Below are 17,092 nucleotides of genomic sequence, written 5' to 3'. Positions count from 1 at the left end.
TTTTATTGATTTTGACTGGAGTTGCCATCCAACATATTACTAATAACTGGAAAGATCATAGTAGGCTTAATTTTAAGTTTTGGTGGAATTCAGTATGTCACATATATAGAATAGAAAGATCAATAGCTGTACAGAATGGAAATTTTATTAAAATTTGGGAGCCATTAACGTCCTTTTGTCATGATTGATGCCATTTTTCTAATAATTTTCTATTAATTATGTAAGATTTAGGGTTGGGTGGGGGGTGGATTTCCATTATATGAAAATATAATAAGTAGAGGGATTCGAGGGTGGGAGGGGGAGGGTTATATTTTTAATTATAAGATATAATGATAAGATGCACAAGTGCTTAGATTTATTTTATTTATTATAAATTTTTGTACACTTGATGAAAGTTTTAAAATGAATAATTAAAAAAAAAAAAAAAAAGCTGAATGGAAGCATTCTGGTCCCTTTCCACAGTAAATTTCTAATGAGCCTCCCTTAGATCCACATTTTTTCTCATCCCCGTGAGTTTTTTTCCTGTCCCTGCCCCATTCCTGCAAGCTCTGTCCTCATCTGCACAAGCCTCAAACACTTTAAAATCATAAGTGTTCGAGGCTTGTGCGGTTAAGACATAGCTTACAAAAATGGGGCAGGGACAGCGACAAAACTCACAGGAAGTAGGCAACTTTAGGTTGGGGCAGAGATCACTGTTTAATCATTTCATTTAGTTGTTTGTTACTAGGGTTCATTTATAAATGATTCCAAGTCCTGTCTAAAACCAACACAGAAATTAGAGTTTGTAGGAGCCTTGATTGATGCTATTCAAGCAAAGGATAGCCAACAGTTTATTAGCTAGTCAGATGGTAGGTGTGCTTGGCCACATAGCATCAGCAGCAACTCCATGTGGACCTTATCCATCCAGTGGACTCGGTCTACTGGGAATTGCCTTGGATAAGGTGGTTCTTGGAATTATTCATGAGTTTGACTCCAAAAACATGTTGCGTATCCTGGCTGAAGACAACAGCTGTCAGATATTGCAGTGTTTGGTGCAACTGGATGCTATCTTTCTCCGGAGATAAGCAGGGGATATGCAGGCACACTTGTTGGTGAAATCCTACTACTGCTATTAATTATTTCTATAGCACTACAAGATGCACGCAGCGTTGTACAGAGTGAATGATGGCTGGTGAGGGAATAGGAAAATAAGGATATTGAGGAGAGTGAGTATTAGAAGCAGAAAGTGACTAAGAACCATAAGGAGAGGAACAGAGAAAGGAAATAGAGCTATACAATAAGAGAAAGTGAAAATATGGAGGCGCCCAAAGGAGGCAGACAACACATCACGCGCCACCCAGAGAGGGTTCAAATCAAATAGCAAGGCCAGTGAGGTCATCTGAGTGCCTGCCCAGGAGGGGCCACAGATAGCCATATGCAGTGGAGGAAGGGCCTAGCTGTGGACCACAAGAAAGATGGGGGACAGAGAGATGAATCTGCTTGCTGACCACCCCGAAAGAAAATAAAACGGAGCAAGGAATTTAGTTTTTAAGGCAAGCTGGGCCATGGGGAAAACAGGTCCGAGAGACAAAAACAGACAGGAACTGAAGGGCTCAGAAGGAATCACCAACCAGCCGCCGGAGGAAAGACGAGGCCAGTCAGGACAGAGGCAGCCGGAAAAAGCTGCCCAGAGAGGGCTCAAATCTAAATAGCAAGGCCAGCAAGGACGCTGACTGAGCCTGTGTGTTAGTGCCCTCCCCTAGGTAGAAAAAGCTTTAAGCTTACATGTGCAGGATGCCCTACTCCTCGACATTTTGCAAAAATTTTATACTCAGATTCCTCAAATATTCTTCCAAATTAGTATAGACCACCACATTAAAAGATTACATTCTGAATTAATTACAGTGACACGGAAATTATGTTGGCGCCATCTAAATTTCCTTGTTTAAATTAAAATGGTGAATGCAATTTTTGTTTTTAAAGTAGTGTCTGAGATTTTAAATTATACAGTAGTAAGATTTCTTCAAAAAATAAGCTTTACTTATTATGACAGGAGTTGCCATACAATAGATTACATTTAATTGGAAAAATTGGAGTAGATTGAACTACAGTTTCTGGTGGAATTCTTTGTGTCATATATATAAAATGGAAAGAACATTAGCCACACAGAAAGGACATTTTAGTAAATTTTAGGATGTTTGGGGGCCATTAACAGAGTATTGTATGTAATGAGTAGATAACATTTTTCCCTTAATACAATTTAAAATGAGGGGATAGGGGTAGGGGGGTTTCTGATCTTTTATTAACTGCTTGGATCAATAGAAAAGAATATATTGTATATTATCCCAGGACAAGCAGGCATGATATTCTCACATGTGGGTGACGTCATCTACGGAGCCCCAGCGCGGACAGCTTTTCAAGCAAACTTGCTAGAAGTTTCAAGTTTGCACACTGCACCACGCATGTGCTAGCCTTCTTGCCACTAGAGGGCGCATCCCCACCTCGTGGTCCTCAGTTCTTTTTCATCCGCGGAGCCAGAAGCCCTGTGGAGAATTTGTGCTAATTGTGCCTTCTGTCGCCGCGGCTGTGTAGGGTTTTTTCGCACGGTCGCTGCGTCTTTTCGTCTTTTTTTTTTTGCTTTATTGCTTTCTTTTTCAAAAAAAAAAAAAAAAAAAAACATCTTTCGTTTCCGTTACTACCGGGGGCTCCCGGTAGCTGTGGCCGAGGAACCTCGCTTGTTCCCGGCTCTCTTGTGGGCCCATGTCCCGGCCCGTAACGGGCTTTAAAAAGTGCGGGCGCTGTGAAAGACTCCTTTCGATTACCGACCCGCACGGGTGCTGTTTGCGGTGTTTGGGGCCCCAACACCCGACGGCATCCTGCGATAAGTGTGCCACTTTTCAGAAGCGGGCACTTAAACGCCGCAAGGCCCGCATGGCGGAACTTTTCTCTGTAGAGTCCCCTCCGGGGAAGGCCTCGAGTTCGGCCTCGGCTTCGGCCCCGGCCTTGACCTCGGCCTCGACATCGGCCTCGACCTCAGCTTCGGGACCGTCGGCTTCGCCTCGGGCCTCGGTGCCTTCGAAGCAGCTGGCCTCTTCCAAGGCCTCGGGTAAGTCTCCGCTTCCCTCCTCAGCTCCATCCAAGAAGCCATCCTCTGGCTCGTCGGCGGGTGGGTCCGCCTCAGTGAAGCCCAAGTTGCCAGCGTCCGCTGCCCCGAGGGAATACTCGAGACCGAGGTCGCCCTCTGAGGAGCAGCGGCAGGTCTTGCCGCAGGGGATGTCAATCCCCGTGTTCCAGGAATTGCTCCGGGCGTTAATCGCCTCGGAGCTCACCGGGGCCATTGACCAGCTGCACCAGGCTTCGGCCTCCGCAGCTTCGGCCTCGGAGGCTTCGGCCCCGATGGCCCCGCAGTTGACGACCTCGGTCTCGGGTACCGGGGCCTCGGCTCCCGAGGCGCCCACGGCCTCGACCTCGGTAGTTCCCTCGGACCCGGCTTCGCGGGACCCGCCGGAGCGTAGTGTGCGCCCGAAGGACAAGGGGCGCCGAGTACGAAGACTTTCGTCTTCGTCCTCGGGGTCCTCGAGGGGTTCGTCTCCCTCGGGCAGGTCTCGAGCGAGGCGCAGGCCGAGGAAGGCTAAGCGGTCTCGGACCTCGCCTCGGCGGCGTGGTCGCTCGTCACCGGCCGGGGGCGGTGCCTTGCAGGTACGGGACTTGCGTGTCGATAACCCCATTTTGTTCCGGTCTCCGGCCAGGGAGAGCTCTCGGGCTTCCTCGCCCGGGCCGAAGGGTCGGGCCTCGGTGCCTCGGACCCCGGGGGGATCCCCGAGGGGTTCCTCCAGGCGCACCCGGTCTCCGACTCCGTCGAGGTCGCAGGACTGTGCCTCGTCGGGGTCGGGTAGGGAGCCCAGATACTCCAACCAGGCCTCTCCCTTTGGCTCTGCCGGGAAGTCTCGGTCTCCCTCTCCTCCTGCTAAACCCTCATCCTTTACGAGGTTTGTGCAGGATATGGCTGCGGCTTTGGGTGTTGACTTGTCTGAAGGGTCCACTTACACCAAGGAGTTTTTGGAGGAGCAGGATCTTCCTGCCCCCCCCAGGGAGTCGCCGCGCCTTCCAATTAACAAGGTCCTCTGTCAGACCTTCCTGAGGAATCTTGAGGCTCCATTGACGGTTGCTGTGGTCCCCGCCAATATGGAGTCTAAGTATCGCACCCTTCCCATCAAGGGGTTTGAGAAGGGGCAACTTTCCCATACTTCGCTCCTGGTGGAATCGGCGGTCAAGAAATCTCAGCCTTCCCGGGTCTCGGCGACGGTCCCGCCTAGTAGGGAGGGCCGGACCCTTGACAAATTTGGGCGCCGTCTCTATGCGAACTCTCTGATGGCTACCAGGGTCCTGAACTATGCCTTCTCGTACTCTTCCTTCCTCCGTACGATGGTGAAGGACCTCCCCTCCTTTCGTGAGGTGATGCCTGAGTCGCATAGGGACCGGTTCGCCACCTTTAGTTCCAACCTGACCCAGCTGCGCCTCTATTTGTTCCACGCGGTTTATGATGCATTTGAACTCGCCTCGAGGGTGTCCGCCTGTGCAGTGGCCATGCGCCGGCTGGCGTGGCTGCGTACCCTCGAGATGGAGTCAAATTTGCAGGAACGCCTGGCTAATTTGCCTTGCGTTGGGGTGGAATTGTTTGATGACACTTTGGATGCGGCGACGGAGCGACTTTCCAAACAGGAACGCTCCCTGGCCTCTCTGGTAAAGCCAAAGCCTAAGGCTCCTGCCCAGCGTCCCTTCAGACAGCCTCCGAGGAGATACCCTCAGAAGTCCACACCGGCCTTCTCCAGACCGCCCCCTCGAAGACAGCCCCAGCAGAGTAGAGGCGGCCCCTCTAAACCTGCCGCGCAGGGGGCCGCCAAGGCCGCGCCGTCCTTTTGACGGGATAGGCGGTTGGGGGCGGGCCCTCACCGCAATATCGAGCCACCCCCTCCCCATCGGGGGTCGGCTGACGGCCTTTGCCGGGGCCTGGTCGGTGATCACGTCGGACGCCTGGGTGCTCGGGATAATCTCAGACGGCTATTCGCTGAACTTCTCCTGTCCGCCTCCGGACTTGCCCCCCGGGGCTTGCCCTCCCAATCGGAACCAGCTGGCCCTTCTTCTGGAGGAAGCCAGGGCCTTGTTGAACCTCAGGGCGGTCGAGGTGGTACCTCGCGATCAGAGGGGCCTGGGGTTTTACTCCCGTTACTTTTTGGTCCCAAAAAAGACCGGGGACTTGCGCCCCATTTTGGACCTCCGGAAGCTCAACAAGTTCCTGGTCCGGGAGAAGTTCCGTATGTTATCGCTCCCGGTTCTCTATCCTCTTTTGGAGGAGGGGGATTGGATGTGCTCCCTGGACTTGAAGGAAGCTTACACCCATGTTCCGGTGCATCCCGCTTGCCGCAAGTTCTTGCGTTTTCAGGTCGGGGATTTGCACCTGCAGTATCGGGTTCTTCCCTTCGGGCTGGCATCCTCCCCTCGGGTATTCACCAAGTGTATGGTGGTGGTGGCGGCGGCCCTGCGCTCGCGGGGTCTACAAGTCTTTCCCTATCTGGACGATTGGCTGATCAAAGCCCCGTCCAGGGAGGGGGTTATCTTAGCGACCCGACAGACTATCAGTCTTTTACAGGACCTGGGGTTCGAAGTGAACTTCCCCAAGTCTCAATTGCGTCCGGCGCAGTCTCTCCAGTTCATTGGAGCCGTGCTGGACACGGTTCGCCTTCGCGCTTTTCTCCCCCCGCCCCGGCGGGAGACTCTGCTTCGGTGGAGTCGTCATTGTCGAGGGCAATCGCAGGTGTCGGCCCAGCACATGATGGTTTTGCTGGGTCACATGGCGTCGACGGTTCACGTCACGCCGTTCGCTCGCTTGCACCTGAGAATCGCGCAATGGACTCTGGCGTCGCAGTGGCGTCAGGATCGCGATCCGGTGTCTTCCCGGATATCAGTAACTCCTTGTTTACGTCGATCGCTCCGTTGGTGGACCGACTCTTCCACTTTGTCAGGGGGTTTGCTGTTTCGCGTTCCTCCTCACACCAAGGTCTTGACGACGGACTCTTCCGAGTACGCGTGGGGAGCGCACCTGGACGGTCTGAGGACGCAGGGTCTGTGGTCGGCCGAGGACCGTCGGTGCCACATCAATGTGCTGGAGCTTCGCGCCATTTTTCTGGCTGCGCGAGCTTTTGTCCACCTGCTGCACGACCAGGTAGTACTCGTGCGGACGGACAATCAGGTAGCGATGTACTATGTCAACAAACAGGGGGGTACGGGCTCTTGGCCTCTATGCCAAGAGGCTCTCCGTCTTTGGGACTGGGCAATTTCCCAGAATATATTCCTGCGGGCGGTCTACATTCAGGGAGAGCAGAACCAGCTGGCAGACAAACTCAGTCGTCTTCTCAAGCCGCACGAATGGTCTCTGAACTCCCGAGTACTTCGCGAGGTTTTCGACCGATGGGGAACTCCTCAAGTGGATCTGTTTGCCTCTCCGGAGACTCACAAGTTACCCCTCTATTGCTCTCGGATCTACTCTCCGGATCGTCTCGAAGCGGATGCCTTCCTCCTCGAATGGGAGGGGAGGTTCCTTTATGCGTTTCCGCCGTTCCCTCTGATTTTGAGAACGCTGGTTCATCTCAGATCGACCGGAGCCTCCATGATCCTCATTGCACCTCGGTGGCCAAGGCAGCCCTGGTTCTCCCTACTTCTTCAACTCAGTACCAGGGAACCTCTGCTTCTACCGGTGTTTCCCTCTCTGCTGTCTCAGAGTCGGGGTTCGCTGTTGCATCCCAATCTTCAGTCTTTACATCTGACTGCTTGGTTTCTCTCCCTCTGACTTCGTTTCCGGTCTCTCGGGCCGTGAGGGACGTTTTGGAGGCCTCGCGTAAGGTCTCGACTCGGCTTTGCTATACTCAGAAATGGACCAGGTTTTCATCCTGGTGTTCTTTGAATAGTCTGCAACCAGATTCGGTGCCTGTGGCTTCGATCCTGGAATATCTTTTGCATTTGTCTGAGTCTGGCCTGAAAACGACTTCCATTCGGGTGCATCTCAGTGCCATTGCAGCATTCCATCGGCATCTTGAGGGTCGTTCTCTCTCTCTTCATCCTCTGGTGACACGTTTCATGAAGGGGCTAGTGAATATCCATCCTCCTCTGAAACCTCCTCCGGTGGTGTGGGATCTTAATGTGGTCTTGGCTCAGCTTATGAAGCCTCCCTTTGAACCCATCGACAAGTCGCATCTTAAGTTTCTTACTTGGAAAGTAGTCTTTTTGATTGCACTCACATCTGCTCGTCGAATCAGTGAGTTACAGTCCTTGGTTGCGGATCCTCCTTTCACGGTCTTTCATCATGATAAGGTGGTTCTTCGCACCCATCCCAAATTTTTACCTAAGGTTGTGTCTGATTTCCACCTCAATCAGTCTATTGTCCTTCCGGTGTTTTTTCCGAAGCCCCATTCTCATCCTGGTGAGGCGGCGCTTCATACCCTTGACTGTAAGAGGGCGTTGGCCTTTTATCTCCAACGCTCCAAGTCTTATCGGAAGGTTCCTCAATTATTTTTGTCCTTTGATCCTAATCGTTTGGGTCACCCGGTTTCAAAGCGCACCTTGTCCAACTGGTTAGCTGCTTGCATTTCTTTTTGCTACGCTCAGGCTGGTCTCCCGCTTGCGGGTCGCGTTACGGGTCATAAAGTCCGGGCGATGGCAGCTTCTGTGGCTTTCCTCCGATCTACACCTATGGAGGACATTTGTAAAGCTGCCACTTGGTCTTCGGTTCATACGTTCACCTCCCACTACTGTCTGGATACTTTGTCCAGAAGCGACGGCCGGTTTGGCCAGTCGGTGTTACGTAATTTGTTTTCATAATTGCCATCCTCCCACCTGCCCTTTTTTGGTTGGCTTGGAGGTCACCCACATGTGAGAATATCATGCCTGCTTGTCCTGGGATAAAGCACAGTTACTTACCGTAACAGGTGTTATCCAGGGACAGCAGGCATATATTCTCACAACCCGCCCACCTCCCCGGGGATGGCTTTCTTTGCTATGTTATGGAACTGAGGACCACGAGGTGGGGATGCGCCCTCTAGTGGCAAGAAGGCTAGCACATGCGTGGTGCAGTGTGCAAACTTGAAACTTCTAGCAAGTTTGCTTGAAAAGCTGTCCGCGCTGGGGCTCCGTAGATGACGTCACCCACATGTGAGAATATATGCCTGCTGTCCCTGGATAACACCTGTTACGGTAAGTAACTGTGCTATATATGTGAATGCATATTATATGGTAGGGATGGGAAGGAGGGGGATAAATTTCATTAATTTAAGATGATTATAATAGAAAATCAAGTGATGTTTTTAAGTTCAAATGTTATTTCCTGATGCACTTGTTGTAAGTTGTAAAAATAAATAATTTAAAAAAAAAATTATACAGTTTGTTATCCCAGGACAAGCAGGCAGCATATTCTCACGTATGGATGCCGTCACCGACGGAACCCCGATAAGGAACACTTTAAAAGTGCATCGCCACTTTAAGGCTTTAGAAAGTTCGCAATAGCCCAAATTGCGCATACGCGAGTGCCTTCCCGCCCAGCGTGGTCCCTCAGTTTCTGCGGAGCTAAGAAGTCGCGTTTTTCAATGGCTGTTGAAATCTTTTTCTCCGCTGCCTTCCCACTCTCGCGGATTTCTGACTTTTTAGTCAATTTTGTCTTTATTTTCTTTCGTTAATTTGTTTTAGTAAAAAAAAGTAAACTTTATTTCCCCCCCCCCCCTTTTGTGGGTTCAGCCCGGTGGGGCCTATTCGTCCACCTTGGCCTCCGACTTTAATTTAGCCGTGGCCATTTTTCCTTCCATGTCCCTCTCAGAGACGGGTTTCAAAAAGTGTGGACGTTGTGCTCGCCCTATCTCTGTGACCAACCCGCATCGCTGGTGTCTCTAGTGTTTAGGGCCCGAGCACTGTCCTGAAACCTGTTCCCGCTGTTCACTGCTGCAGAAGAGATCTCTTAAAAACCGCCTAATTCGGTAGCGTCTCCTTTTCGGTATAGCATTATCCCGTATGGAGATGAGCTGTGGCCATTGGTTCAAATGGTGGTTTCATCAAACTGGAAAGAACAACATTAAAATCCCAGATGACAGGTGGGATCCCACCTGTCATCTGGGATTTTAATGTTGTTCTTTCCAGTTTGATGAAACCACCATTTGAACCAATGGCCACAGCTCATCTCAAGTTTCTCACCTAGAAAGTGGTCTTTCTTATTGCTCTCACCTCTGCCAGGAGGCTCAGTGAGTTACAAACCTTAGTAGCAGAACTTCACAGTTTTTCATCATGACAAGGTGGTTCTACATACACATCCAAAGTTTCTTCCAAAATTTGTCACTGAGTTTTAACTCAATCAAATGTTCTGTCAATGTTTTTTCCTAAGCCTCATTCTCATGCTGGAGAAACCGCTCTACAAAGTTTGGACTGTAAACAGGCTTTGGCCTATTACATTGACCGGACCAAGCCTCACCGAACATCTCCCCAGCTGTTAATCTCATTCGATCCAAACAAGTTTGGGCATCCTGTTTCCAAGAAAGCGATTTCCAACTTGCTGGCAGCCTGCATCTTGTTCTGTTATACTCAGAATGGACTGGCACTGGAGAGTCGTGTTACAGCTCACAAAATTAGAGCTATGGCAGCTTCTGTTGCTTTCCTCAGATCTACTTCCATTGAGGAAATCTGTAAAGCTGCCACCTGGTCTTCAGTTCATACTTTCACTTCTCACTACTGTCTGGAGTCATTATCCATACAGGATGGTCACTTTGGCCAATCTGTATTACAAAATTTATTTTCCTAAAGGCTAACTCTCCCACCATCTCATTTCTGTTAGCTTGGAGGTCACCCATACATGAAAATATGCTGCCTGCTTGTCCTGGGATAAAGCACAGTTATTTACCGTTACAGGTGTTATCCAGGGACAGCAGTCAGATATTCTCACAACCCACCCTCCTCCCCAGGTTGGCTTCTTAGCTGGCTTATCTTAATTGAGGGACCGTGCGACCACGTCATGTGGGAAGACACTCGCGCATGTGCAGTTCAGGCTATCGCGAACTTTCTAAAGCAGGGTTGTCCAATGTCGGTCCTTGAGGGCCAGTTGGGTTTTTAGGATTTCCCCAATGAATATGCATGAGATCTATTAGCATATATAGAGATCTCATGCATATTTATTGGGGAAATCCTGAAAACCCGACTGGATTGCGGTCCTCGAGGACCGACATTGGACACCCCTGTTCTAAAGCCTTAAAGTGGCGATGCACTTTTTAAAGTGATGTAATATTGTACACTTGTAAGATGAAAAATGAATAAAGACTTTGAAAAAAATAATAAAGTGGTCCATACTGGGGCTCCGTTGGTGACGTCACCCATACTTGAGAATATCTGCCTGCTATCCCTGGATAACACTTGTTACTGTAAGTAACTGTGCTTTTTTTTGTAACTCATCATGTCTTGGTTCAACCTTTTTATTTCCTGTCCAGAATTCGATTTGTTTGCTCACTGTGTAAGTACCGAACGTTCTATGATGATCAGATGAAGAATCATTTGGACAGTGTATTCCACAAGGAGCATTTCAAATTTGTTGGAAGCAAACTTCCACAAAAAACTGCAGACTTCTTACAGGTGTGTCTCATGGAGTTGTCTTCACCAAAGTACAGTATATTTGTGTTTTCAAAAATATGACCATTAAAGTTGGTGTGATCTGTGTATACTGAGTGCCTTTTGGTCATTCAAGGAGTAACACTATTTGGTGTGGGACCTTGGAGTGGAGGAGTGGCTTAATGGTTAGAGCAGCTGCCTCAGCACCCTAAGGTTGTGCATTGGATTCCCACAGCAGCGCCTTGTGACTCTGGGCAAGCCACTTAACACTTCATTGCCCCAGATATAAAAAAAAAAGTACCAGTCTAAAATTTGTAAACCATTTTGATTGTGTAAACCCTACGGAAAAGGCAGTATTATCAGGTCCCATCCCCTTTACCTTTATCCTACTGATTGGAGTTGGTGACATTAGCTAGCTCCTTAAATGAACTGGGGAGAATGAGGTCTGAAACTGCCTTTTTTTTTTACTTGTAGACTCTTGAGAGGGTAAATCAGCTATGACTCTCCCTACCAAGGAGGACCTTAAACGTGTAAATGGCACAAATGTTTCTCTAACATATGGTCCCAGATTTCTCTCCCATTAAACTGATCAGCCACACAAACCACACCTAGCAAATAGAAAAGGATTTATTTACAAAGAAAATACAAAAAGAAAATTATTTAGCATCCATACAAATCGCCACAGAATTGGATGGGTTTACGCTCTTCTGCCAGCACGTGTGTTTAAGCGTCGCTGTATTTTGAGGGAGTCGCTGTTTGGCATGGAGGCGTCTCCGGTGCTGCCCTCTTCCCAGAGCTTTCGACTTCCAATTTTACTTCGGCCTCGAGTCTGCTCAAGCCTGCCTCGTTCGTGCCGGCTTCGACCTCGACGCAGGCTGCAGTGCCTTCCGATGTCTCTTCAGATCAGATAGCGCAGCCTCTTGTCCCTCCAGTGGTGCTTAAGGTGCCCAAGGCCTCCAAATCCAAGCCCCCTAGTGGCCGAATGACCAATGTCCGTGCAGGAGGTCCCATTTCTGATGTGGATCCCTCTTTGCCAGCGTTGTTTCACGCCTTGATGGAGAAGCGATTTGTCGAGCTCTTTACCAAAATTGGGCTGACGCTTCTCTCCCAGATCCAGCCGGGGCACGTGGAAGCCTCCCGCGAGGTCGCGCCGCCTCCGGTGCCTCCTCGGCGCACACTCTTGCTGCTGGGAGCAGAGTCTCAGCGAGTGTCGGGTCTGACTCCGGGACATGTCTCGCAAGGAGCAGAGTCTTTGCCCATGCCACCTTTGGAGCCGATACCTTCGATCCATGGCTTGCCTGGTCCGGACCCTTCCTCTGCGATGCCGGGCCTCGAACCTTGGGGAGCGCCTCAGGGGGCCTCGTCTCAGCCTCTGATGCTTCGCTCCACAGCCTCCAATCCCATCTACTCAGTGGCTGCCTCATCTGAGCGTCGCTCGCCTCGTCGCTCGAGGCCTGCTTCTCGACACAGCTCCGGTCATCGATCGAGGCACTCCTCGAGGCATTCATCGAGACATTCATTGAGACACGCCTCGCCTCGTCGGAAGCAACCTTTCCGGGAGTTTTCTCCGGAATACTCGCCTCCTCCTCCCATGCTGGAACTTGAAGACTGCGGGGGTTCGTTCTCTCCGTGCCGGTCCTCGGCATCAGCGGACCAGGCCGCCTCATCGTCTTCGAGCCCGCCTTGAGGGCCGGCTCTGGTGGACCAGTTGTCATTCTCGTCCTTCCTGAGGCAGATGGCGGTGGATCTGGATATCACCCTGGATTCGGGTTCAAAGTTCTCGAAGGAGTATCTGGAGACGATGCATCTTCCTTAACCTCCGGCCGAGTCTCTACGCCTGCCTCTACACAAGCTTCTGGACCAGACTTTCATGAGATGCTTCGAGACCCCGTACTCCATCCCAGCAGTCCCGGGGAAGTTGGATGCTCGATACCGCACGGTGCACCATAAGGGCTTTGACGGGGCACAGCTCTCGCACCAGTCTCTCTTGGTTGAATCCTCTCTGAAGCGGTCTCATCCCTCCCAGGTCTATGCTTCCACACCTCCTGGCCGGGAAGGAAAAACCATGGACAGATTTGGCAGGCGCATCTACCAGAACTCGATGATGGCTTCTCGAGTCCTCAATTACACTTTCATTTTGTGACCTACTTCGAGTTTTTTCTCTTCATCCTTCACAAGTTTTTACCATATCTGGACTCTCAGGCTCGCTTCGAGTACTCAGAGGTGCTGGCATCGTTGTCCCAGCTCCGCCTGCAGATGATGCAATCATCTTACGACGCTTTCGAGCTCTCGGCCAGAGTGGCAGCCTGTTCGGTGGCCATGAGATGCTTAGCGTGGCTTCGCACCATCGATATGGACCCGAATCTCCAGGACCAGCTGGCGAACATTCCCTGTGCGGGAGCGGAACTTTTCGACGAGTCCATCGAGGCAGCTACGGAGAAGTTATCCAAACATGAAAAATCTTTTTAGTCTATCCTCCGCCAGAAGCCCAAGCCTGCCATCTCTCATCCGGCTCGTCGTCCTATGATTTATCAACGGCGCTACCTGCCAAAGCAGGCTCCTGCCATTCGGCCGCCAGTGAAGAGGCAGCATCAGCAGAAGCCCCAGCAAAAGCCTCAACCTTCTGCTGTCCCCAAGGCTCCCCAGCCTTTTTTGACTGTCTCGTAGGGAGCATAACTTCCATCGTTCTGCCCTCCCCTCTTTTTCCCATCGGAGGTCGTCTCCATTATTTTTACCATCAATGGACGACTATTACCACCGACCTCTGGGTCCTTTCCATCGTAAGAGAGGGATACTCTCTTCAGTTCCATCATGTTCTCCCGGAACATCCTCCAAGAGAGTATCCTTCCAACTTAACCCAGACCGCCCTTCTTCTTCAGGAAGCTCAGGCTTTGCTCCGGCTTCGCGCCGTCGAGCCAGTCCCTGTGGACCAACAGAACAAGGGTTTTTACTCCCGGTACTTCCTTGTTCCGAAGAAGACGGGCGACCTGCGTCCTATTTTGGACCTCAGGGTGCTCAACAAGTTCCTGGTCAGGGAGAAGTTTTGCATGTTGACCCTGGCTTCTCTCTATCCCCTCCTCGAGCAGAACGACTGGTTATGCTCCCTGGATCTCAAGGAGGCCTACACTCATATTCCCATCCATCCGGCCTCCCGTCAATACCTCAGATTTCTGGTGGGACACCTTCATCTTCAGTACAGAGTGCTTCCTTTCGGCCTCGCTTCATCTCCCAGAGTCTTCACCAAGTGCCTGGTTGTGGTGGCCGCAGCACTCAGGAACCATGGTCTGCAGGTGTTTCCCTACCTTGACGACTAGCTCATCAAGGATTCTACGTCTCAGGGGGTCATCCGGGCCACTCAGAGGACGATCTGGTTTCTACAGAGTCTGGGATTCGAGATCAACTTTCCCAAATCCCATCTTCAACCTTCACAGACTCTCCCCTTCATCGGAGCTGTTCTGGATACTATTCAACTCAGAGCGTTTCTTCCTCCTCAGCGCCCGGCGGCTCTTCTTCAGCTTTGTCACTCGGTCTCTTCTCGCCTGTCCATTTCGGCGAGACACATGATGGTGCTCCTGGGCCACATGGCCTCTACGGTTCAAGTGACTCCTTTTGCCAGACTTCACCTGCAGATTCCTCAGTGGACCCTAGCTTCTCAATGGTCGCAGATCTCCGACCCTCTGACTCGTCACATTCAGGTCACTCCTGCTCTGCTGCAGTCGCTTCGCTGGTGGATGCTCTCTGCCAATCTTTCCAGAGGTTTGCTGTTTCACATGCCTACCCATCAGAAGGTCCACACGACCGACTCCTCGAACTATGCTTGGGGGGCTCATCTGGACAGGCTCCACACCCAGGGCTATTGGACGAGTGCGGATCGTTTGTGCCATATCAATCTCCTGGAACTCAGGGCAATTTTCAATGCTCTCACTGCTTTTCAGCATCTACTGTACGACATGGTGGTCCTCATTCGTACGGACAATCAGGTCGCCATGTATTATGTCAACAAACAGGGCAGCACGGGATCGACCTCCCTCTGTCAAGAAGCTCTGAAAGTTTGGGATTGGGCGATTCGCCACAACACCTTCCTCAAAGCTGTCTACATTCAGGGGATGGAAAATGCCTTGGCGGACAACTTGAGACGCCTTCTACAGCCTCACGAGTGGACTCTCCATTCCACGCCCCTTCATCAAATCTTCTACCTGTGGGGAACGCCTCAGATAGACCTCTTTGCAGCTCCCCACAACTTAAAACTGCCTCGGTTCTGCTCCAGGATCTACACTCCTCATCGTCTCGAGGCGGATGCTTTTCTTCTGGACTGGGGGAATCTCTTTCTGTATGCGTTTCCTCCGTTTCCTCTCATTCAAAAGACTCTGGTCAAGCTCAAGTCCGACCGGGCCACCATGATTCTGATTGCTCCTCGGTGGCCCAGGAAACCTTGGTACTCCCTTCTTCTGCAACTCAGCAGCAGGGAGCCCTTCCTTCTACCAGTGTTTCCATCTCTGCTTACGCAGCATCAGGGATCTCTGCTTCATGCCAACCTGCAGTCGCTACACCTGACAGCTTGGTTCCTCTCAGCGTAACTTCCCTTCAGTTTTCACCAGCTGTGCGGGATGTTTTGGAAGCTTCAAGGAAGCCTGCTACTCGACAATGCTATTCCCAGAAATGGACTAGATTCTCTACTTGGTGTTTTTCTCTTCACAAGGAACCTCAACACGCCTCCTTGTCCTCTGTTTTGGACTACCTTTTGCACCTGTCTCATTCTGGTCTCAAGTCTACACCGATCAGAGTCCATCTTAGTGCAATTGCTGCTTTTCACCAGCCTCTTCAAGGGAAACCTCTTTCTGCACATCCTGTGGTTTCCAGATTTATGAAAGGACTTTTCCATGTCAATCCTCCCCTCAAACCGCCTCCGGTGATTTGGGACCTCAATGTTGTTCTTTCTCAACTTATGAAACCTCCATTTGAACCTCTTAACAAGGCTCCTCTGAAATTTCTCACTTGGAAAGTGGTGCTTCTCATTGGCCTCACTTCTGCCAGTCGAGTGAGTGAACTTCAAGCGTTGGTTGCGGATCTGCCCTTTACAGTGTTTCATCATGACAAGGTGGTCCTCCGCACTCATCCCAAATTCTCACCAAGGTGGTCTCGGAATTTCATCTGAATCAATCCATTGTTCTTCCTATGCTTTTTCCAAAGCCTCATTCTCATCCTGGAGAATCAGCTCTTCACACTCTGGACTGTAAACGTGCTTTGGCTTTCTACCTGGAACGCACCAAGCCTCACAGAATTGCTCCTCAACTTTTCATCTCCTTTGATCCGAACAAGTTGGGACGCCCTATCTCTAAGCGCACCATCTCCAACTGGATGGCGGCTTGTATCTCTTTCTGCTATGCACAGGCTGGATTACCCCTTCACAGTAAAGTCACAGCCCATAAGGTCAGAGCAATGGCAGCCTCTGTCGCTTTCCTCAGATCGACACCGATTGAGGAGATTTGTAAAGCTGCCACTTGGTCCTCGGTTCATACCTTCACCTCACACTATTGTCTGGATACCTTCTCCAGACGGGATGGACAGTTTGGCCAAACAGTGTTGCAAAAATTATTCTCCTAAGTTGCCAACTCTCCCTCCATCCCTTTGTGGTTAGCTTGGAGGTCACCCACTAGTGAGAATACCTGCCTGCTTGTCCTGGGATAAAGCAATGTTACTTACCGTAACAGTTGTTATCCAGGGACAGCAGGCAGCTATTCTCCTGAGGAGACACGCCCGGTGCATCGGGCGGGAAGGCACTCGCGCATGCGCGGTGTGGGCAATTCGAAACTTCTAAAAGTTTCTACAAGCAAGTGTGCTTGTGAGATATCCTCATCAGGGCTCCGTTGGATGACGTCACCCACTAGTGAGAATAGCTGCCTGCTGTCCCTGGATAACAACTGTTACGATAAGTAACATTGCTTTCTGCAAACAGCATACCCACTATGCACTGCACCACTTGCTTGTAGTCTTTGTATTCCGCCACCTCCGGCAGCCCCCTGATCCGCAGATTAGCCCGATGACTACGATTTTCAAGGTCCTGCTGCAAATTTAAATCTTTATATCGCGTATTCATCTGCCACAATGCCTTATGCTGATCATCAACCTAAGTCTCCATTTCACTGACTTGTACGCCCAATTCCGCCACTTCTCTCAGATCCGTTGCGAGCGTGGTAAACTCCCCTCGCAATTCCTTCATTTCATTGCAGAGTTCCACAAACATAGCTCATACCTCCACGAGTGTATCTGCCGCTATAGGCAACACGCTGTCCCCCTCGGCCTCCACAGAAGACAGTAACGCCAATTTTCCTGGAATAGACTGGAACCTGGGAATTTCAAATTGTGGCAAGGAGGCATTGTTCCTGAAAGTGCTAGGGGACTGCTTTCTGGAACAATTGGTGGGAGAACCGACAAGAGGAAAAGTCACCTTGGACTTCGTCCTAAACGGCATTACGGTGCC

At 50.7% G+C, this 17,092-nt stretch overlaps 1 protein-coding gene across 3 annotated transcripts in view; it reads left to right on the top strand.

Moving 5' to 3' along the window:
• LOC117350699 (A-kinase anchor protein 8-like) overlaps positions 1 to 17,092 on the top strand; it is a 72,885-nt gene that overhangs the window by 37,308 nt on the left and 18,485 nt on the right. For all 3 annotated transcript variants that reach the window (XM_033925198.1, XM_033925197.1, XM_033925199.1), the window contains exon 9: positions 10,494 to 10,635. In XM_033925198.1, the coding sequence (XP_033781089.1) occupies positions 10,494 to 10,635 (142 nt within the window). The remainder of the gene's footprint in view (positions 1 to 10,493; positions 10,636 to 17,092) is intronic.

The sequence above is a fragment of the Geotrypetes seraphini genome, chromosome 16 (assembly GCF_902459505.1).
Source record: "Geotrypetes seraphini chromosome 16, aGeoSer1.1, whole genome shotgun sequence".
Lineage (NCBI taxonomy): Eukaryota > Metazoa > Chordata > Amphibia > Gymnophiona > Dermophiidae > Geotrypetes > Geotrypetes seraphini.
The sequence above is the reverse complement of the archived record's forward strand: the minus strand, read 5'-3'. Positions and strand labels throughout refer to the sequence as shown.